Source organism: Hydra vulgaris, chromosome 07, assembly GCF_038396675.1.
Source record: "Hydra vulgaris chromosome 07, alternate assembly HydraT2T_AEP".
Lineage (NCBI taxonomy): Eukaryota > Metazoa > Cnidaria > Hydrozoa > Anthoathecata > Hydridae > Hydra > Hydra vulgaris.
Genome location: NC_088926.1, coordinates 31,727,501 through 31,751,027, shown reverse-complemented (window position 1 = coordinate 31,751,027; position 23,527 = coordinate 31,727,501). Strand labels below are relative to the sequence as shown.

Here is a 23,527-nt window from a genome sequence, read left to right as displayed (position 1 = left end):
AACTGTTACTTCCATATCTATCAGCAAAACAATTCTCCAGAAAATAGACGTCTGTTTATTACTACTAGAAACCATTGTAAAAAAGTTTTGTCTAACGTTAAAGCCCACTATTCTCAGGTCATGAAATCTAGTATCTCATCTCAAAAATTAGGCTCTCGCAACTTCTGGAGAATCTTTAATAGTATTAATAATAAAGGCAAATTTTTAATTCCACATACTATAATAGACACTGCTCTAAAGAGCTTGTGTCTCTTGCGTCATCTACTAAAATTCATTCTAGTGTTACTCGTCATTCAATTAAGTCTCATCCTGTGACTGTCCCTAAGTGCTCCAAAAACTCTTATTCGTCTAGTTTTTTTCCTTAAACATCAGTTCTTTGGAATTCGCTTCCTTCATCTTGCTTTCCTGATTCATATAACTTGCAATCCTTTAAGTCATCCTTCAATCATTATCTTGCTCTTCAATCTTCATCTTTTCTCTTCCAGAAACTTTAATTAGTGGTTGCTTGCAGCCTTGTTGGAAGTGAAGATGTTAAAAAAATTTTTTTTTGCGTATATATATATATAAATTCCTTTTTGAGGATAAACACAAAAATTTAAGATGAAAAAAAAGATCTGGACTACACTAAGATATACAAAAAACTTTATCCTTTTTAAATTTTTTTTGTGGTATTATCTTACAATATAATATATAAGCATAGTATAAATGATACCTTATAAATAAAACAACAAGAACAGCCACAATAATGATTATACATAATGCAGTGCCAGAAACAGCACCAATAACACCTATACTGGAACCTTTTGTTTTTGTATTTCCAATTTTGCTTGTTATTGTAGGTAATGTTGTTTCAGGAATTACTTAAAAATAAAGCAAACAACAAATCAAAAAGAAAATCATTTTATTTCAAAATTTAAATCTAAATTTAATTTCTAAAATGATATTGAACAAAATATAATGGCAACTGATTATTTTAAAGATAAATTTTGAACTTGAATTTGGTTTTGCTTATGAATTTGGTCTTCAAAAAAACATTCACAATTATATTACTATGTTTGCAGAATCATAAGTAAAATTCTTGTGAATTCTAATGTGAAAGAAACTTAGTAAAAAAAAAAAGAAATATATATTTACTTGAGCAGAAGTCTGTGTCTTACTGATATTTTTATTATTTCTTACTGATATTTGAAATGTGCAATTTTTCATAAAAAGAGAAAAATAACAATGAAACAAATAAATTTGCTGTGTATAAAACTCTGCTAATGCTGTCATATTGAAATGAGATATATTTTTTTATTATGAAATATTTCTATATATATGAGAAACATTTTGGTAATAGTCAACCCCTTAATACCAAAATATTTCTCATATATATAGAAAATATTTTGGTATTATGGATATATATAGAAAAATATATCACATTTCAATATAACAGCATTACCAGAATTTTATGCAGGTCTAAGATTTTAACATTTTATGCAGATTGAAGCCTGGTCCTTCAAATTTTTTTTTCTTTTTTCTTTATTTTAGGTGCCTCAAAATGTCTTACAGACTTATTACAGAGCACCGCGGAAGACCATTTGAAAGAGGTCACACCTCCTTCCTTACCAATGTTATAAAACTTGCCCAGAGGTGGGTTGAACCACGGATCTCTAGCTTCTGAGGAAAGTATGCTAACCACTGAGCTATGGCTGCTCAAAAAGGAAAATCATACTTCATTAAACAAATATTTTGAAATTATAAAAAAAATTTATATTAAAAAACAAAAAACAAAAGCAGTCACCATAAATTCTCAGGACGTCTCAGGACGAAGCTTGAGTAGCTTCGCCCTGAGACATTGCAGATAATTCATTCATATTATAACATGCTGTTCTTTTAATTGTTGTTTCCTTTACTTTACTATATGATATGAGGCTTTAATCAATCACTGGCAGTGATTTATTAATATCAAAAGATACTTGTTTAATGGTAATATTGTTACTATCCAGTTCTTTGAGCAATATTTATTTTGTTGAAAGTCTATTCATAGAGTTTTTTAAAATCAATCTAATAGTATTACCTAGTGAAACTTTTAAATAGGCTGACTTTCCAGAAAAACAATTGTCAATTTTGTCATTAGTTAAACCTTGAAAAGTAGCCAACCAACACCAACAGCTTCATCTGCAAAATATGGTTGTTTAAGGAATGCTATAGCATAAAGCGGCTTCTGAAAATGACATTTTCTTATTATTGATACCCTCATTACAAAGTTTAATTTTTCTTTCGCTTTTTTTTTTTTTAATCTTCATTTTTGTTAACTTTTGACACTTTGTTTATTAATGTTTAATGTTTAAGATAAACAAAAACAAACGTCAAGATAAATAAGATGTTGAAAAATTCATTAAAAACTTAAATGTGTTTAATTGTTTTTAAGTTCGTGTCATTAAAATACTATTGTTAAAAACTGTTATTAATTACTTGCATGTAAAAATGCCAACTTTTGCACACAAAAAAAATATCCCAAAAGGTTCCAAAATCTATATGGAAAAGTACTGTTTTTTAAATATCTTACAAAGTATTGCTAATTTTTAACTTTTACTGTTAAATTCTACAGCAAACAGTATGCTTTTTATTTTGCACTTTTTTTTTTAAAGCCCTTTTTTAATTGTTGGTTTTTTATGGTTTTAAAAAGTGTTCTTGCAATTAAAAAAATTCACAGTATCAATATAAATTTAAAAAATATTTTTTCATATGCTAATTACCCTTGTCTTCCAATTTATTAATCAGTTTTCCTTTTAAAATCCCACAAAAATAAAGTATATAAGGTAACAATAAAAGAACTAAAGCTGTTTGGAATTAGGTACTGTTTGGAATTAGGGAAATATATGGTATGTCTTCAAATACCTGATCTAATGTGAATATTGGTTTTAACATAAAGTTATAAAGACATAGTTGACTAACTTAGTAAAAAACATGCTAAAACCACTAAAAAAATACCTTAGTAAAAAACACAATTGAATATTTATAATCATAAAATTATAGTAGAGCATCAAGATTACAAATGTGAACAATAAAAAAGGAATTTTTTGAATAATAAAAATAATATTAGAAATCAAATACATAAAAACTAACAATAAATTATGTTATAAACTATATGGCATAGATATTACAGTGACTTTCAAAAATATAAGATGACATAAATTTTTTAGCTACTATTTAAATTATGAACTTTTTAAAAAAGTAAAAAAAAATAAGAGAAATTTAAAAATGTTTATTCAGAATACATTGTATAACAAAAGGAGAAAAAAAAAAAATTTTTTTAAATATTTTAGCTTTGTACCAAAATTAATCAAATAAGAGAATCAGGTCAAAAAACTATAACAAAAAAAAAAGTGCCAATAAGTAATTAATAGAGTTGCTTTAATTTACCATTAAATCATAAATAGATCATCAATAGAATGCTAATTGTTTATTAACTAAAAAATTAATAAAGATTTTTTCATTTCAAAAATTATTTAAGAGATCATTAAATTAGCATCAAAAGAAAAATCTAAGTTATTGATATTAGGGCAGGAAAGAAAAACAATAAGATGATAATAAGACAGATAAAAGAAAGTTTCAGTAATCTGATAATGTTGAATGATACTGTTGTTTATATGTTGTTGATGATAAGTTCAGTTTTCATACAACTAGTAACTGTGACAATGATTGGTCTGCATTAGTGAACTTTTTGAAAACCACTGCATAATAGCCTACATTGGTACATTTAGGTATCTTCAACTTCAAAGTGAAATGTTTACAAATATTTCTTTAGTTTAAATAAGATTATTTTAAATTGTAACTTTTTTTATAAAACTTAAAATATATTATTTTGGAGAAAATTTGAAATAAAATTATTATTAAGATGATGCTTAGCAGTGACAATTAAGAGTTTTTTAAACAAAAAAGAAAAAAAGAGAAAATTAAAAAAGATCTCTTTTAGTAATCTTGTTTTCTTATTTCTTAAATTAAAATGAAAAAAAAAAAAAAAATGAAAAAAATGTTAAATGGAAAATATTAAAGGAAGATAAAAAAGAAAAAAAAAATGATTTGGTTGGCTCATTCAGATCTATATAAATATGTTTTAAATATGTAACAAAATCATACTTGGCATATTATGAGTCTGTATGTTTAACCAAGGAGTTGAGTAATATTTTGTCTAAAAAAATTACGGTTTGTTTTTAATTTAATGTTTTTAATATAGCTTGTCTCTCTTCAAAAAATGTAGTAAAAAAATTTATACATCATTTTCATAAGCTCTTTGCAAAATGGAGTAACTTTCACCATTTTGAAGCTTAACATTTTGTAAAACTTCATAAGAGCTGTTGTAGAAATTGCTATAAGCAATTCTAAATCGTCTGTATGTGTTCCCATCACCAACAGTGAAGTTTTCATAATACCTAAATTCAGAAGCATTAAATTCAGCTGCAAGGTAAATGTCATTCTTCTTATCATAAGGATTCAATTCAGATGGAGATGGGTCTCTGTTAGTTATATTGCCCTTGGACACAATTATTTGATAATACCTAAATAACAAAAAGAATAAAAAGTATAACAAATTAATAAAATAATATAAAACTTGAATTATAAATATGTTAAATATTTATGCATACTCTTTATTTTTTTATATACATTTATAAATATAATTTATTGTTTATAGATAAAACAACTGTAACTTTTTATTTAAAATTAATTAATAAAATTAATACGAAATAAAAACTAAATTAAATTAAAGAAAAGAAAAACTATTATTTAACATTTTCTAAAAATTTTAAACTTTTATCAAGCATTTTTACAGAAGTATATGCACTGCATACTAATGTTTTTAAAACACTTAAAATTAGTAGATTTGAATTTTTTTTTTAATTTTATGTCACGTTATGTTATATGCCATGTTGTGTTGTCATGTTTCCTCAACTTGAAATAATAAAATAGTTGAAGATTATAAATTCATAACAATGAATATTTTAATTTAAGTTTATCTTTAAAGTAATTTTGTAAAACCTACCATATGCCAAATTTTATATTGTTAAACTCATAAACAATGTGAAGGAAAATTAAGTAGATTTAAAAAAAGTTTTTGTTATGAATTTTTATTGATTGGAGAAGTTGCCGATGGAGGAATTTTATTGGAGGAGTTAATAAAAAAAACTCAAGTTTTAATACAAAATTTAAAATCTTTAGAGCAAATTTGAAAACATAATTTTACATAAAACACTCCTTTAAAAGGTGAATATCTTTTTTATTGCAGGTGTTTTTAGTGTTTGCTTAATATAAGCCATTTTGAGCCATCTTGTATTCAATAATCATAGAAACCCTTTTAAAACTTTTTAAAGCGTTCTTAACTTGGTTTGTAAAACATGACTTAATCATAGGGTGATGACTTTTTTACAACCTCATTTCCCTGTATCATAGTTTAATGAGCTTTCTTTAAAGATTAGATAAAATCTTACATTCAAGGTGGTTTGATAAAAAATGTCATGCACAAAATGATTTAACAATTTTAAATTAACAGCTTTTTTGCCTCATTTTTGAGGTTCCTTTAGGCAGTTACAAAATTGAACGAAAGCCTCATATATATGCAACATTATATAAGGTCATCAACACCAAGGAAGTCAATTATTTACGATAATGTTATTGGACAGGATCAATCTTAATGGGAGGTCTCCCTTGTTGTGACAGTAGTCATACAGGTCTTGCAAAACTTTGATCGCAGACTCACAGCACTTGTTGCTTTGGGTTGCTGGTTGATTGGAGATTTGTATGTTTTCTAGTGATTTTGCAAGCATCTGAGACTTTTTAGATTGTCATTCAGCACTGCAGATTTATCAAAATCTTCATCTTTATAAAGGGTATCTTATTCATCTCAGTGTGATGACAGAAAACATGTGTGATGGTAAAGAAACTTCATGTCGTTCTCAAGACGCATCTTTCCTCAATCTTATTTTTACCGTTGCTAATTTTAATTTGCTCATGAAATCCTTCACAAAGAAGTACTCAATGTTTGGTGATTTAGCCAATCCATTAAGCTCATCGTCCATGACAATGCCAAGAATGCAATCCAGCACACAGTGTTAGCAACTGATGAACTTAGGTTTGTGGTAAACTTTCTCTTCAAACATTTGGTGCAGCCAAACAACAACACCTGTCTTTTTGCTAGTATTCACACTTTTTGTATTAGCAACAATCATCACAATTGATCCCCACAGGTTGAATTCCTCTAAAACATCATGAAGTCCTTCTGTGATTGTTTAAGCTTTCCAATTTTTCTATTTTTTTTTTTTTAATTTTTTTGTTCTTTTTTTAAATATTAAATAAATTTATACAATAAGATAGCTAAGATTAAAAAATCGTTATACAGTAACAATTTAAAAATTGTTATACAATAACAAATATAATAAAATATACAAGTATAAAAATAAAAACATAATAAATAGAATGCGGAGACTCGCAGAAGACCTTTAGGCCTTATCATCGAGATCTGCTTGTGAATATTAATTGCATTATAATAACATTTAATAAAAAATAGAAAAAATGTCAAAGAAATAATTTGAGCACAGCCAACTTAATTTTTTTTCTTTCTTGAGGACAACTGCATGATATTTGAAGTTATCAATGTATTTAACACCAAAGTGTATGCTTCATTTCTCCAGTTGAAGTGTGCTCACCAGGTGTTTCTTCACTTGAGCAGCTCTTATGTAAATAGCTTTGTATATTGCTGACTGGCATGGGATTGGAACTTGATGGCGCTGAGCTGGTAACTGTGGACAATGTCATTTTGGTTACCTTCTTTTGCTTGGATGGGTGGATGGTCTTGGCACTAGCAGGTTTGTCAGTGGAATAACCAACCTAGCCTTTGCTATCAATTTGCAGTTTATATAGGTTCTCACCTTTCTGCAGCGCTCATAGTCTTTCAAAAGTTTTGCTAATTTTACACAAGTTGCTTGATCAGATACATGAAGAAAGTTCAATGTTTTGTTCTGTAGGGCTTTAAGCTCAACAACAATTACACTGATTCTCTCTCCATTATTTGGTGGTGGATTCAAGAAATTTGAAGCATCCAGTGACTTGGTTTTTAAGGGGTATGCAACTCCTTTCACTCAAGGATGCTTCATAAATTGCTACTTTTCCTCTCCTTGATGGGGTTTGAAACTAGATTGAATTCTTTGCCAAATTTTCTCGTTCTTCTTGGTGTTAAAAAAGTACTTTTTATATGACATGTTATATTCTACTCAGCAACTGAATTAGAAAAGGACTAAATGTAAATATTAAACACGTAACAAATTAAAGAAACTGTTACTGAGTTTTCATATATTTTATTTAAAAACAATTCAAAAATATAGAAAATAAAAAATGTAAAACGCTAATAAAATAATATATGTACAGTTATAGGTTTGTATATAAAACACAAATATCAATTTAGCTCAAGTAATACAAGATCTCTTTTAATTAAACTATAATACAGGGTTCATGGCAGTTTTAGAAATCCATTTTCCCTGAGTTTTCCTTGAGTATTCCCTGACTTTCACCCGATTTCAAGTACTTTTTCCCTGAGTTCGGGTGGTGAAAAGTACATAATTTTCCTTGTTAATGTTGAAGGATACAATACTTTAGCAACTGAATCCAGGTTCCCCTAATATTTTTATTAGAATTTGTTAAGGAATTAAATACTTCATCTTAATTAATTGATAGCAATCTGTTGAAGGAAGGTTTTTAAGTAATAAAAAGTAGTTTAATAAGGAAACAAAACCATAAAAGTCCAACAAATATAAAAAATATAGTTTCAAAAATAACAATTTGTATCTATCATATAATCTTATATAAAACTAAAAAACATTCCCTGAGTTTTCCCTGATTTTAAAGATTTTCAAAAAAAGTTCCCTGAATTTTCCAGGTATTCCCTGATTTTTCAGAATTTAAAACCTTTTCCCTAGTTTTCCAGGTTTTCCCTGAGTGTAATGAACCCTGTAATAGGGTTGACACAAAATTAAGCTAATTTAAGCTTAACTATTCGCTTTGAACACCTCATTTATATATCAGTTTATACCACACTGCAAAACAGCTAAAGAAAATTTTAAAACTCTTTAGGAGCTTCTCAGACACACAACGTTTTACGATACTCTGGAAAATTCAAAACAATTTTCTCAGGGCAGTACCGTGAAATTTTTTAGGAGGGTTCATTTTGTAAAATGTTATTGTTTAGAGTAAAAAATAAATATTTTGCTTGATTTTTATAACAAAACTTGGGTAAAACAAAGACCGCTTGGTACAAAAAGTCAAATACACCCAACAACTCCCCCATGGTACGAGCCTCTCTGTAATAAATGTAGTATATAAATTATTATACAAGTTGGTTTAATGACTTATATATAAATATTGTTGAAACAAATATATATTATGCTAGAATGGCCTATATTGCATTTCAAATTGGTTTGTGTATGATCTTTTTCAATATTTCATTGGAAAAAATGTCATTTTAGTCACTAATAGGCAAAAGTTCATTCATTCTACGATTTGCTATGCTACATGCTACAGGAAATGATTTTTGAGAAAAAAAGATAAAAAGCTATAACACTATTAATCTAAGTGAAAAAACAGATACACGCATATTTAATAACTTGAATAAAAAATATTTTTATAAACTTTGTTGTAAAAACATCAAACATTTATTCATACTTTCATTACAAAATCCTTTTTAACAATTTTTCTAGAAAACGTTACAATACTTAAATAAATATCAGAAATAACAACTGTTGCTGATGATTGTTTCTCTGATAAATTTATAATATGATACAAAACTAGAGTGTAACTAACAAAACTATTAATAAATTATCATAATTAAGACTTATAAATTATCATAATCATTTTATTTTCTCTGTGAACTTTTTTATCTGAATATTAAAAAAGCACATTTTCTGCTGATTGCGCGTGTAATCAGCAAAAATGCTGATTGGCATTGCAACCACTATCAGCACAGGTGGCTTGTGCTGCCTGTCAAATTTATTTCAAATTTTTAAACTAGAAGATAATACATAGCATTATTTTATATAAGTTTTAATACATGAAGAAGCAAATAGCAATTGCTAAACTGCTTACACTTTCTACAGTAGCAAAAAACAAATATTAAACACATACACATACCATTCTGAGATGTAATATTATTAATAAACTTTATTATATGAATTTTGATAATAACATTTTCTTTTTTATCTTAATTTTTTTATTTGAGTTTAACTTTATTTAAAAGAAGCATTTAAAATCTAGCATAGTGTAATCCATAAACAAGAAGAACCATATAGATGTTATATATATATATATATATATATATATATATATATATATATATATATATATATATATATATATATATACTGGTGTAAAATGGGGTACTGGGGCAAAATGGCTTTTTGCAAATAGACCTTTTCTGAGTGTGGAAACAACTAAATAGTAATTGATATTGAATTATCATGTGACAAAATGCCACCATTAGTTGCATTAGTTTAAAATTTTAGCAAACTTTGTCTTGACTAAGTAAATAGACTTAAAATAAACTGGGATGTAATTTAACCGTGTCATATTATTTGATGCAGAATTTTATTATCATACAATATGCTGAAGTTCATATTTCATTTAACTTATATAGAACTAGGTATTATTAAAACTTTTGAACTTTGAAATGTGTGGATTTTTTTTTTTTTATATGGCACTGATTTTAGCAATATGCCACCAATGGGGCATAATGGGAGTATAAAATATGGGGCATAATAGGGTATTCCCTATTTTTCCCCAAGTGTTTTTAAATAAATTGTAGATTAATTATATATAATTTTTTTATGAAAATAAAATAATTTTTTATCTTAAATACATTTGTGTTCCACATAACATGTCTTCTATTTATATTTTGAGTTCATATATATATAAATGTGTGTGTATGTGAAACTTCTGGAAAACTTTTTATTCTAGTATACTAAGTAAAAAAGTTATATACAAATAATTGCTTTTTAAAATAAAAATTATAAATAATATGAGAAATTATAAACAAACATTAAACTGACAGATACGGAGCGAAAGTGTCATGTAACAAACAACTCTCTCTGTGATATATGATGATCAATGATATAAAGAAGCTACCAAAGTATATGTACCACAAGCTACCCTTGAAAGAAGACTAAAAGTTTTTCTAAAAAATGATATCAAAAAAGCATGTGAAAAGAGTAAGTTTAAATGATTAATTATTTATTTTATTATTGATCTATTATAGTTCATAAATTATTTATTTTAGTATATTTTAGTGTAAAATTATTGATATTAATATTCTTTGACAACTTTTATGTATTAAAGCTAAACACAAAATTAGTAAATGTGTAAAAAATGTTGTAAACATTTTCTCATTAAGTTTGAAGTGGTTAAATTAGTACTTTTGTACTTCAGCTCTAGATGATTTCAATACAGCATTCACCCTAGAGGAGGAAAATAAACTTGTTATGCATATTAGCTGATGGAAAAGATGCGTTTTAAACTCAGCTCATTTGAGCTCAGAAAGTTGGCATATGAGCTGGCAGTTAAAAACAATAAGAAACACAGTTTTAATAATGACAGTTTTAATGAAACAAAATTCAGGAGCTCTCCAGTTCTACTTATTTTAGATGTATGTAAATCTCACACTAAAAGTATTGAATTGATTAACATTGCAAGAGAGAATGGTGTAATTTGCTACCATTAAAAGAATAACAGCAAGAGCAAGTTTGCAAAGACCATTAAAAAACCAAATATTGACAATTGATAATATGCTTGAGTTTTGCATCACCAATATAAACACAATCATATTTTATAAAATTACCAAAGAAACAGTTAATGCAAGGCGACAGCAACTAAAGGAGCAATTTGAAACAGAAAAAACTGTTCCAGGTACCAGAAGTTATCATCATTACGTACCCATTTCAAAATTTGAAATTAGTTTTAAAAGAACGAGCGAACATCAATGTGTTGACAGATTTATACTGTCAAAAGCAGTAATGTTTGATGTTGTAATTGTACCAAATCTAAATAATTTTGTTGCATGCAATAAAATTATTTAGACATAGATATTACTATAAATGATATTAAAATTAAGTTTATGTACCCTCACGGTCCTTCTCAAAACTTCATTTGGCCACAGAGAGATGATATCTGTTGGGTACCATTGTCAAGTTTGATTGCAGTAATCAAAGTCCCAACAACAAAATCAGGGCGAACATATAACATTAATGTGAATGATTATAACAATATAACTAATAAATTTTAATTTTTAAATTTTGTATATTACTTTTGTTTCTTGAACTTCTTTCCAAGTGCTCTATTTGTTTTGGAGTCTTTGTTTTTTAAGTTTATTTGTCTTAGTTTGATAAATATGAAACTAATGTTTTATAAGTAATAAATTTAAGTATATTTGAAGATGTATTTATTTCTGTTATAAGGCCACAATCTGATTCTTTTACAACTTCTGCTAAAAAAAAACTAAATTTGCGATATACATCTGCATTTATATAATTCTCCCCCTTTAAAATTATAATTTTTTACGATCAGATTCTATAAAATTACAAAGAAAACAGAAACAGCTAGTCAACAACTAAAAGAACAGTTTAATGTAGCCAAAACTGTTTCAGTTTCAAAACTGTCAAATTACCACCTTTTTTTCTCGTTTAATTTATCAAAATACCTGTTTTTAAACACTAAATTTAATTAGATTTGACCATGTTTTTATTTCTGTTTTAGAAAAGACCACTCTCCAATTCTTTGTAATAACTATAACTTAACTATTCAGGAAAAGAAGAAGAAAAAAAAATCGAGCTACATCAGCATCAAGCATTTTTATGATTGGATTCACCCCAGTAAAATTGTGGTAAACGTTTAAATTTTAGGTGTTATGTTCGTTTTTAAATATTTTAAGTTGTTTCATTGGATTCGTTGGCCCAAAATATGTAAAGGTACAAATTTTCAGCTTTCCAACGCACATATAACAGAAACTAGGACCAAAACCAATTTTCAAAAATGGCAGATTTTTGTTGGTTGGAGGCAAACTTAAAATAGTTATATCTTAGAAACCCATTGAAATTAGACAATAAAACTTTCAGGATGTTAATAATTTACTAAAATCTTTAAGTGGATTAAAAATCAGCAAAATCTGAGACTTAGAGTTGCATGCCCTGGATGTTTTGACACGGAATCGCCCAAATGATATATTTTCAGATGTAGATTTTGCTCCATCATTTGTTACTGATCCTCCAGCAGCTGAATATAAAGCAGGTATTGATTATAATATATTAACTTCAAATGTCATTCCATCTCCGGTATCATTAGAATTTTCTCCAGAGATTGTAAGACTCCCACCAAAAGCGCAAACTAGAAAAGAAGTACTCATTAGATCAAAGGAGCAGAAATTCTTACAGATACTCCAGTAAAACAGCGACTTATGGCTAATCTATTACCTTTACATCAACAAAAAAAACATTAAAATTGAATTAAAAAGTAATCAATGTATTTTTTGTTACATTATAAAAATAGTTTTTTAAATAAAATGTTATTGTATTTTATATCCTTAAAACAGAAAAAAACAGAACTTAAATATCCTTAAAAATACTCTTACCTTTTTCTATACTCAATTGTTGTATATTGACTTATAAATTATAATTGTATATTGTAGAGAGACTTTTTTGTCAAAATTACTTTATTGTTATTAATTACTTATTAGTTTAAATTAATTAACTCATTATTTTATTTCTTCAGTCTTTGAAAATAATTATTAGTATTTGTTTACTGAACAAGGTATATATGAAGTCTTGCATAACAAAAGTATTTCACTTCTTTTTATTGTAATTATTTGCCAAAAAGAAATAACAAATTCCTTAGTAATTTTTCTGTGAACTCTGCTAGGCTAATACTTACAAAGTATTGTGTTGCTACTTACCCTGTTCACTGTTGCAACTGGCCCCAGTGCAGGGTAAGTTGCAACATTTTTTTTTTTCATTTTTGTTTCACTATTGCAGAATAACTAAGTTTATCAAAGTTGAATTAATATATCACTAAGATCTATTTTATAACCTTGAAAAAAAAATTATTAAAAATATCAAAATTAAAGAAATAAATTTTTAAAAGTTTTTAAAATTTTATTGCAACTTGCCCCGGTCTCCCATAATTGAAACAGGAAATAAATTGTTATATTTAACCTAAAAACTTTGTTTTTAGGCTAAATATGAATAGGCTAAAGGAGAATAACTTAAAAAAGAGTGAGACAGAGGGGACTAGAAACAGGGAGTCAAATGTCAATAATTTTATTAGTGGTAGTGGTGTAGTGGTAGAGTACTCATCTCATGTTATAAAGGGTTATTATATTAGGGTGTTTCATATTTTATCAATTTTTGAAATTAAACTCGCGAATCGATTTATAAATTGACCATTTATATGAAAATAAGTTTGAGCAAAAAAATATATATATATATAATTTTTAGGGTTCCTGCCAGTTTGATTTTGGGCAAAATGTTGGGTGTTTTAAACGCCTGGCGGGGACCTTAAGATTTATTCTATGAAACTTTTTATTCTTTTAAATAATATATGTTGGATTAAATATTTATTACAAAAAAGGAGCATGTTAAAAAAATTAAGATACGCCTCCGAATTATAAAATATGCCACCAAGTTATAAAATAGGTTTTTCTAAAAAAAAAAAATTTTTTTAACCAATTTCAGAAGATTCTGTAGAATAATTTCTTAATTTTTTCAACATGCTTCTTTTATGTAATTAATATTCAATCCATCATATATTTTATTGAATTAATACTCAATCCATCATATATTGGCAAAATGTTGGGTGTTTTAAACGCCCACCAGGCATTTAAAACACCTAACATTTTGCCCAAAATCAAACTGGCTAGGACCCTAAAAATTGTATATATATATTTTTTTTGCTCAAACTTATTTTCATATAAATAGGCAATTTATAAATCGATTCGCGAGTTCAATTTCAAAAGTTGATAAAATATGAAACACCCTAATATATATATATATATATATATATATATATATATATATATATATATATATATATATATATATATATATATATATATATATATTAATATATATATAACCCAAATATATTTGTATACACACACATATATATGTATATATATTTTTTATTCTTTCTCTGAAAAAGGTGTGTTAAAAAGATAAGAGAAAGAAGTTATATATGTTATATATATACGTATATATATATATATATATATATATATATATATATATATATATATATATATATATATATATATATATATATATATATATATATATATAATCAACAATCAACAGATTGAATGCTGTTACATTTAATATACTGCTCTATTATTTAATAATATTGAGTTTTCTAAAATGTACTAGATTATTCATATTATTATAAGAATAATACAATAAATTTATATACACACATACATAAATACATATGCAAACACATACATAAATACATACCCACATACAAACATACAAGCATACATACATACAAACATACGTACATACACAACCCTCGGAATTAGGGTTGGCATTTGGCAATGGCAACTTAAATGCCGACCCTAAAGTGTTTGAAGTCAGCAAAAAATTGCCGACCTCGTTTCTATGTTTTATGGTAAGACCTATGTACCAATTTTTTTTTTGCCGAGCTGATGCCCACCTTTAAAAGACTGAGGTCGGCAAATTATTGCCGACCTCATTTTTCCTAATTCCAAGGGTTGCATACATACATACATACATACATACATACATACATACATACATACAAACATACAAGCATACATACAAACATACATACAAACATACATACATACATACAAACATAAATACAAACCTACATACATACAAACATACATAAAAACATACATACATACATACATACATACATACATACATACATACATACATACATACATACATACATACATACATACATACATATATACATACATACAAACATACATACAAACATACATACTTACATACATACATACATACATACATACATACATACATACATACATACATACATACATACATACATACATACATACATACATACATACATACATACATACAACTACTTTATCCAAAATAAATTTTATTAGTTACTTTTTCAAATTAATGGAGCTAAAATGAGAGTAATGAGTGCATGGCTTTCTATGCGATGATGAAAAAAAAAAATGACAATTTTCATTACTAACATAATGAAATTAATTTTATGATGATAAATGAATACTTAGAATGGTATTTAATAGCTATAAAAATATGTTAGTAATTGTATTAATAAAATTGTATTAATAAAATTTGAAAAATATTTTCTATAACCAACATTTAAATGGTAATTAATTAAATGGTAGATTATGATCTTACTTGGTAGATAATTATACTTGGTAGATAATGATCTTACTTGTAAATAATAATCTTACTTGGTAAATAATAACCTTGCTTGGTAGATAACAATCTTACTTAGTAGATAATAATCTTACTTGGTAGATAATGGTCCTTTTGATAAACGTAAAGAAATGCTATTGAAATCAACATTTATTAGCTCTCTTTTAAGTTTTGCCAAATCATTCCTTTCTAAAAAAAATATACTAATATAAGTATAAACTCTGTTATCTTTGATTTGATCAAAGGTTTACTTAATTAAATACTTAAATATTAGAGTGTCCTAAAATAATAAAATGTTTGTCATCTAAAACTTGGTTTTCAGTTAATCAGCTGCACAGTGTCAGAAATAATAACATATTAATAACAACATTTTCACTTTTTAAATCATTATTTAAAAATTTATTTAAATTTTTTAAATAAGATCTAAAAAGAATATGAGTATGACTGCAAAAGACGTTGAAATGCAAAGATTTAAAGAGTTTATAAGTTAAATAATAAGAATAAAATAAAATAATAATAAGGCAGTAGTTTATGTAATTATGCTTACAGAAGAATTGGTCCAAAGATTATTGACAAGATTGATACATCATTAGATAATCTGGTTAGTTGGACTTTATATAAAATTATTTATCTACAAAATGTTATAGCAGCTTTAAAGTTTGTCAAAACTTTTTCAAAAACTGTTTTCAAGAGAATTTTTTAAGATTCTCTGTCAGTTCAACGTTTACTACCTTGGTAGAAATGTTCTTGCTATGATATTTTGTCAGCTAGGAGCTTTAAAAGATGCAGAATTTATAAGCTTACATTAGAAATGCCAAATAACATCTTCATGAATGAAAAGAATAAAAAGATGAATCAGACAGACCTTATTTATATCTTTAACTTGGTTTTTAGTTCTTCAAATGCTTTCAAGGGTGTATTTGATTTGAGTAAAGAATAACTTGAGTCTGCTCAATGACTACTGAAAAACATGTATAATCATGCCTGGTGTTTAAACCAACAGATTATATTGTTATGGCTTTAGATGATATTTTGAATTGATGATTGAAGAAGACAAGTAAAAGAAGATACTGCAAAAACTCATTAAGTTGTACCGTTGTACAGTTTACAAAAAATATGAAAGTCACCAATGACTGTTCAAAAAATAATATATAAAGTTGATCCAAAACTTCATTATGTCATACCAAAATGAAGACTTGATTATAATAGACCTGGTAACTAAATGCTAGATGGCTTACACTTCATTTTTTCAAAAAAAAAAAAAAATTACATTTTTAAATATTTTATTATTTATATTATTAAAACACATTTAACTTTTTTTCTTTTACTTTTTTCTTTTATTCTTAAATTGGTCTACAAGTTTTTATTACAAGCATTATATTACGCACATGTTGATTGCGAAAAATCTGACTTTAGTTTAAGTAAACTTTTTCAAAAAAAAAAAAATTTAATGCAACAAGCTAAAATATTTTTTCTTCTAAATCAAAATTTCAAAATCGTGCATTTAAACTTTTAATAAGAATTAAATCTCAATATTAAATGAGTAAAAAAAACATTTCTTTCCCACAATTTTCTAATTTTAGAATATATTTTGTTCATTTTCTAAAAGTCTAAAGTATTTATTTGACATGTTTTTTTTTTTTTATTTCTCATAAAAATTAGAGTTTCTAAATTGATTGTAAAAAAAAAAAAAAAAAAAAAAAAAAGGAGTTAAGGATAGAAAACAGGTTTTAACTTTTATTGGAACATACCAAAATCCAAGTCAGCAATTTTTCCCATATAAAGTGTTCCCTAAAAATAAAAATATATATATATATACTCTACCCTACCTAAATGTAGGGGGCTAAATCTACAATTTTGGAATAAATTCTCTTATTATCCACCCACCCTAACAATTAACCTCTTCATGGAAAAAATATTTAAAAACAAAATTATACATACAAAAAATACATCTATCTATTTTTACAAAAACTACATTTTAACAACATTTTTTGAAAATGTCTGCTCTGAACCCTTCTGAAAAATTCTTTAAAAACGATTACTTAAGGTTTTTTTTTTAATTTTTTTTAAAACTAACGTAACTATTATTTGAGCTCATTTATTTTTATAGTTTTTTAGGAGAAACTTATTTTCATGCCTACATTTAGAAATTAATTCTGATTTTTTGTTCAATAAGCATTCTTGGTTTGCATGTGTAATTATTTCAAATTTTTCTTGTATGAATAGTATACATTTTTTGAAAATATTGTTATATGCAGGCGCTGTTTTAAGGATGGACCGATTCAATATATAATCATCAATACTTTTACCTTTTAATTCCCATATATATTTTGACAGCATAGTGTCTTTTGAATACTTTTTATTTTTAAATAATTGCTTATGATTGGCAAAACGTTTTTTCCATTCACCCTCTTTTTTTAAAGAATTTTTTTTATATTAGTGTCAGCAAATTCTACAAATGTATGAAAATTTACAGTAGTAAAGACATTTGCGACTTCCTGTGATTACATTTTTAGTATAAATTGAAGTTTTATTAATTTGAGTTTTTATTGATGAAACATAGTATTATATGAAAATTTTGTCAAGTGATTTTTTACTAATTTATATATATATATATATATATATATATATATATATATATATATATATATATATATATATATATATATTTAAATTAGTAAAAATCCTTATCTAACTTTTATCTTCAACATAATGTTTCTCTATCAATAGGTTAATCAGGAAGCTTCCTGATGAACCTACTGATGGAGAAACATTATATTGAAGATAAAAGTTAGACAAGTGTTTTTACTAATTTATTATTGCTCTGTTCTTTAAGAATATTTACCTATAATAATTGATATTAAATTTTAAAATATATACATAAAATTTATTTTAATGAAATTTTAAAATATATGCATAAATTTATATAGTCATAAAAAAATGTGATTAAAATGTGCTAATGTATTAAATAAACTAGTAATAATTGATATTAAATTTTAAAATATTTATAAGCCGTAAAATAATTCAATTAAGATTGCTAATGTGTTTTTAATATTAAAATGAAAAATGTTTTCTTTATTTTAGTATTATAAACATGCTCGAAGATACTTAGTAAAGAATTTGTAATTAAAATTCAACTATTCTTTTGTCATCAAAGCATAATATTGTTAAATTTAATAAATAGTTAATATATAGGATTAATAAATTAATTTAGTAAATATTTTACAAAGCTGAATTAATTTGATATTATTTTAAAATTCCCGTTTATAAAAGTGGAGTTTGATTATTTTTAGACTAAAATTTTAGAAAATATTATAAAATGTAAATGTAATTTGTACATGTAAAATGTAAAATGTAATCAAAGAAATGTAATTTATCATTCGAAACAAATTCTTCAATTGTTGCTCTGGTAAATGATGGTCGTTCTACTAGATATATTCAAAACTTGTTGAAAATATCACTATTAACAGTGAGTGATACTATATGTCGGTTTAAATATACTGGTACAAATAAAATCTTGTTTTCCAGCCTGCTGGAAAGCAGCATCTGTTATCCCTATCTTCAAAAATTCTGGAGAGCGATCTGATTCATTTAACTACTGCCCCATTAGTCTTATACCTATCATAAGCAAGGTTTTTGAATCTCTAATTAACAAACAATTAATTTCTTGAATCTTGAATCTAATAACTTACTTTCTGACCATCAATATGGATTTCAATCTTTTTGTTCTACAGCTGATTTGCTAACAGTAATAATAGATAAAGATAAAGGTGAATTAAACAGATTAGAAAAAGGTGGAGAGGTTAAGGCCATCGCTCTTGACATGTCAAAAGCTTTCCATAAAGTTTGGCATGCTGGTCTTTTCCATAAGCTTTCTTCTTATGGTGTATCTAGCAACATCTTTAAGATTATTGAATCCTTCCTTTCCAATCGTAGTACAAAAGTTGTCATCGATGGACAGCAATCTACCTCTTATTCTGTAACTTTAGGGGTTCCTCAAGGTTCTATCCTTGGTCCCATACTCTTTTTAATTTACATTAACGATCTTCCAGATACTCTCACATCTAAGGTAGCATTGTTTGCTGATGATACTACCATTTATTCTTGTCATGATAAGAAACCAACACTCTTTGATTGCTTGGAGGGGGAGTTTTAGCTTGAAAAGGATATCATTTCTGCTACAGCATGGGGCTCACAGTGACTGGTGAACTTCAATACAGATAAAACTCAATTTTTTTCAGCCAATCGTTATCGCAATAAGTTAGATCTTCCTATATTTATGAATGGTGATGTACTCGATGAGCCATCTACTCTTCATCTTCTAGGATTAACTCTTACTTCCGATCTTTCTTGGAAACAATATATCAAATCAGTTGCAAAATTAGCATCTACTAAGGCTGCATCTCTTTATCGAGCTCGACACTTTCTTACTTCAGATTCTATTCTCTATCTCTATAAATCTCAAATCCGGCCTTGTATGGAATACTGTTGCCATACCTGGGGCAGATCTTCTAATGATGCCCTTTCTCTTTTAGACAAGGTGCAAAAACGCATTGTAAACATAGTTGGAGCTGCTCTTGCAGTCAACCTCCAATCATTATCACATCGTTGTGATTTTGCTTCTCTTTCTCGTTTCTACAAATACTATAATGGGCACTGCTCTAAAGAGCTAGCGTCTCTTGTGCCATCTTCTAAAATTCATTCTTGTGTTACTCGTCATTCAATTAAGTGTCATCCTTTTTCTGTGAGTGTTCCTAAGTGCTCCAAAAACTCTTATTTGTCTAGTTTTTTTCCTCGAACATCAGTTAATTGGAATTTGCTTCCTTCATCTTGCGTTCCTGATTCATATAATTGTAATCCTTCAAGTCGTCTGTCAATCGTTATCTTGCTCTTCGACCTTCATCTTTTCTCTTCCAGTAACTTCCAACTTTAATTAGTGGTTGCTTGCAGCCTTGTTGGAAGCGAAGATGTTTAAAAAAAAAAAGTTGAAAAAACACTGGATGTTCCTGCAAAATATCAAAGGCTTATGACAAGTCTATTATACTCTTATGTAAACGAAATAAACAATTAACAGCCCAAGAAATAACATCTAACTTTAATGCTGCTCATAATAAAACTATTTCAAAAAGAACTGTGAGACATGGCTTGAAAGCTGTTGGCTTAAATGGTAGAGTAGTTGTTTGAAAACCTCTTCTAAAAGCAATAAATCAGAAAAAGAGGCTTTAATGGGCACATTCAAATTTGAGAGATATAGACTGGAGAAATGTATTGTGGACGGACAAATCAGAAATTCTTGTTTTTGGAAATGTTCTACTTTTTGGCAATTTGTCTCCTGTCTGGAAGGCAAAGCCAAAAACTTTTAAAACACCCAGCTTTTTTAAAATTTTATATTTTTTAAGTGTTTTCTTTCAACTATATTATTAACTATATTATTTCTTTTAACTATAAATTTATAGGTGTTTAACACAGTATATTTTTTTGAATTCTTTTGATGTTCTATTCTTTTTTAATAAAACATAGACACTATTTTCAAATTAAATTCAATTTCTATGAGAAAATCAGAATTCTTAAACAACATGAAAAATAAATAGCCCCGCTTTTAAAAAGGATGCAACTAAAATGTAAAATCTTTGTTGTACTTTCCGTCAGCAAATTTATAAACAAACACAGATAACAAAATATAAACAATAAAAATAAAAACACACAAATAAAATTATTAAATAAAAAATAAATAAAACAAAAATAATATATATGACAAAATAAACATTAAAAAAACAATATAAGTTAGATTTTTCCACAGATTTTTTTGTAAAATCAGTCATCAAAATTAAAATTTTGGTAATTTTGAGGACCATTTTTTTAAATCAGCAAATATATTATATATATTATTATTATTATTATTATTATTATTATTATTATTATATATATATATATATATATATATATATATATATATATATATATATATATATATATATATATTAGGGGTGTACTTGATTGGAAATTCGGAATTCCTGAACAAGAATTACATTTATGTAATTTTTTTACCTTCAAAATCGAAAGTGAATGCCTGCACCTCAGCATCGTGGCATACGTAATATGTATATTTATAACCTATAATATATGTATATATAACCTAATTCATTAACTTGATTATTGTTTTATTTAAATCTAATATGTTGTTTTTATTTTTTTTTATAATTTTATTTATTGAAAGTTTTAACCTGCATAATATTTATGTTTAAAATTATTCCTTTGTTTTCTATTTTTCCATTTAGGTTAAAATAGAAATAGAAAACTTTATTAGGCATCCTATACTTCTTATTATTTAAAATTTTAGTAATAAATAAAATAAGACTATTCTCAGAGGCAGGATAAAGCTTTGATAAAAAAAGAACTAGTTTGTTGCCCAAAACTTGTTGCTTAAACTGTGGATAGCAATTCTTTTTGCACCACAATATTCCTAAACTTCTAGAAATCTTTACATAATTGATTACTGCAAATAAAATTACATTGCGTTTGTTAACAACTTATTACTTTTTACCTAGATTTACCTATAGTTCTTTATTGGCCTGTAGGACAATGTATTTTTTCAATGTAGAGTCTGTGTCGCATATCTTAAAAAAAAGGTAAAAAATAAATTTTGGCATTCCGGCCTGAAATTTTGTAATTCCGGCCAGAACTGGAATGACCTAAAAGTCACAAATTCCGGTTGGAACGGAATTCTGGTACATCCCTAAGATAGATATATATATATATATATATATATATATATATATATATATATATATATATATATATATATATATATATATATATATGAAGATAGAAAAAGAGTCAGTTAAAAAGTATTTAATTTTTCTTCCTTTTTTTCTCAAACAAGTGTTTGGATTTAGATGCTCATTTCAAAAATATGCAAAATATAGTAGTTACCTAAAGAATTATGTATAAAATATAAATAAATATATATAACAATAGATTTTTTTTTTAAAAAAAGCAAATTCTAATAACCGCTTTTACCTATTATTGCAAATACAATATTAAAATGGCTAATTATAGCAGTTTATTGTTAAAATAAAAATTTCTTTTAAAATTAAATTTTTTAACAAAATAAAAATAAAAATCAAATATTGAAAAAACTATTTAAAAGCAATAATATTGTATAAAGAGAATAATATATGAAAATAATTGCTAAAAAAATTATTATTGCTTAAAGTAAAATTCTAATGTAACTTACACTGTCGTTAATCACAGCTCGATAACATATACAAAACTTTCCAATCAAACTTAAATGAATATAGTTTGTCTGGAATGTGATATTTTCTTCACCTTTAGGAATTACAAGCTGATAATATTTTAGTATATAAGGTAACTTGATTGTTGTGCTACTGTTATTTAAACAGTTGTTGCAACTTTCTTTAATGTCAAATTCATAATAGCTGAAATAAATTTAATAATGATTAAAAATAACTTGAAGATAACTTAATAATAATTTCTTTATGGCTGATAATAATAATAATAAAAAAATAAATAAATGTTAAAATTAAATTATAAAAAAATTGAACTTATTTAAATTTAAATCATATTATTGCTGATCATATTATAATCCTTTATTATTATTATTATTATTATTATTATTATTATTATTATTATTATTATTATTATTACTACTATTATTATTGTTATTATAATTATTATTATTATTATTATTGTCATTATTACAAGCTGTTTAGACCCAGCAAACAGGTCTAAACATGATCTGTAGGTCTTTTCACACTTAAGATTCATAAACCTATTCCTGATATAATCTGGCTATTTTTATATTTTCTAGTAAATGATAGAAATTAATTGACTTATTATTTTAACAATCATTTTATTCAACATGCTTTAACACCTTATTTACCTTTTAATAATAAATAGAAAGGATAGGGTAGAAAAGTTTATTAGTTTTATGGCTTCTTTCAACACAGAGCTTGTTAGAATCCTATCACTGTTTATTATTGAAAATAAAAAGTTCAAAACTAAAATCTTTTTACTTTAATAAAAGATGAACTTACTAAAATAAAAAGATAAACTTA

General features: G+C 25.9%; 1 protein-coding gene across 2 annotated transcripts in view; it reads right to left on the bottom strand.

The window, feature by feature from the left end:
* The window catches only part of LOC101237339 (receptor-type tyrosine-protein phosphatase delta), a 544,974-nt gene that overhangs the window by 65,235 nt on the left and 456,212 nt on the right, over positions 1–23,527 (bottom strand). For both annotated transcript variants that reach the window (XM_065801637.1, XM_065801638.1), the window contains exons 23-28: positions 22,687–22,888; positions 17,201–17,240; positions 15,545–15,638; positions 4,262–4,544; positions 4,126–4,177; positions 713–860 (exon numbers count right to left, since the gene is read on the bottom strand). In XM_065801637.1, coding sequence (XP_065657709.1) covers positions 713–860; positions 4,126–4,177; positions 4,262–4,544; positions 15,545–15,638; positions 17,201–17,240; positions 22,687–22,888 — 819 coding nt within the window. The remainder of the gene's footprint in view (positions 1–712; positions 861–4,125; positions 4,178–4,261; positions 4,545–15,544; positions 15,639–17,200; positions 17,241–22,686; positions 22,889–23,527) is intronic.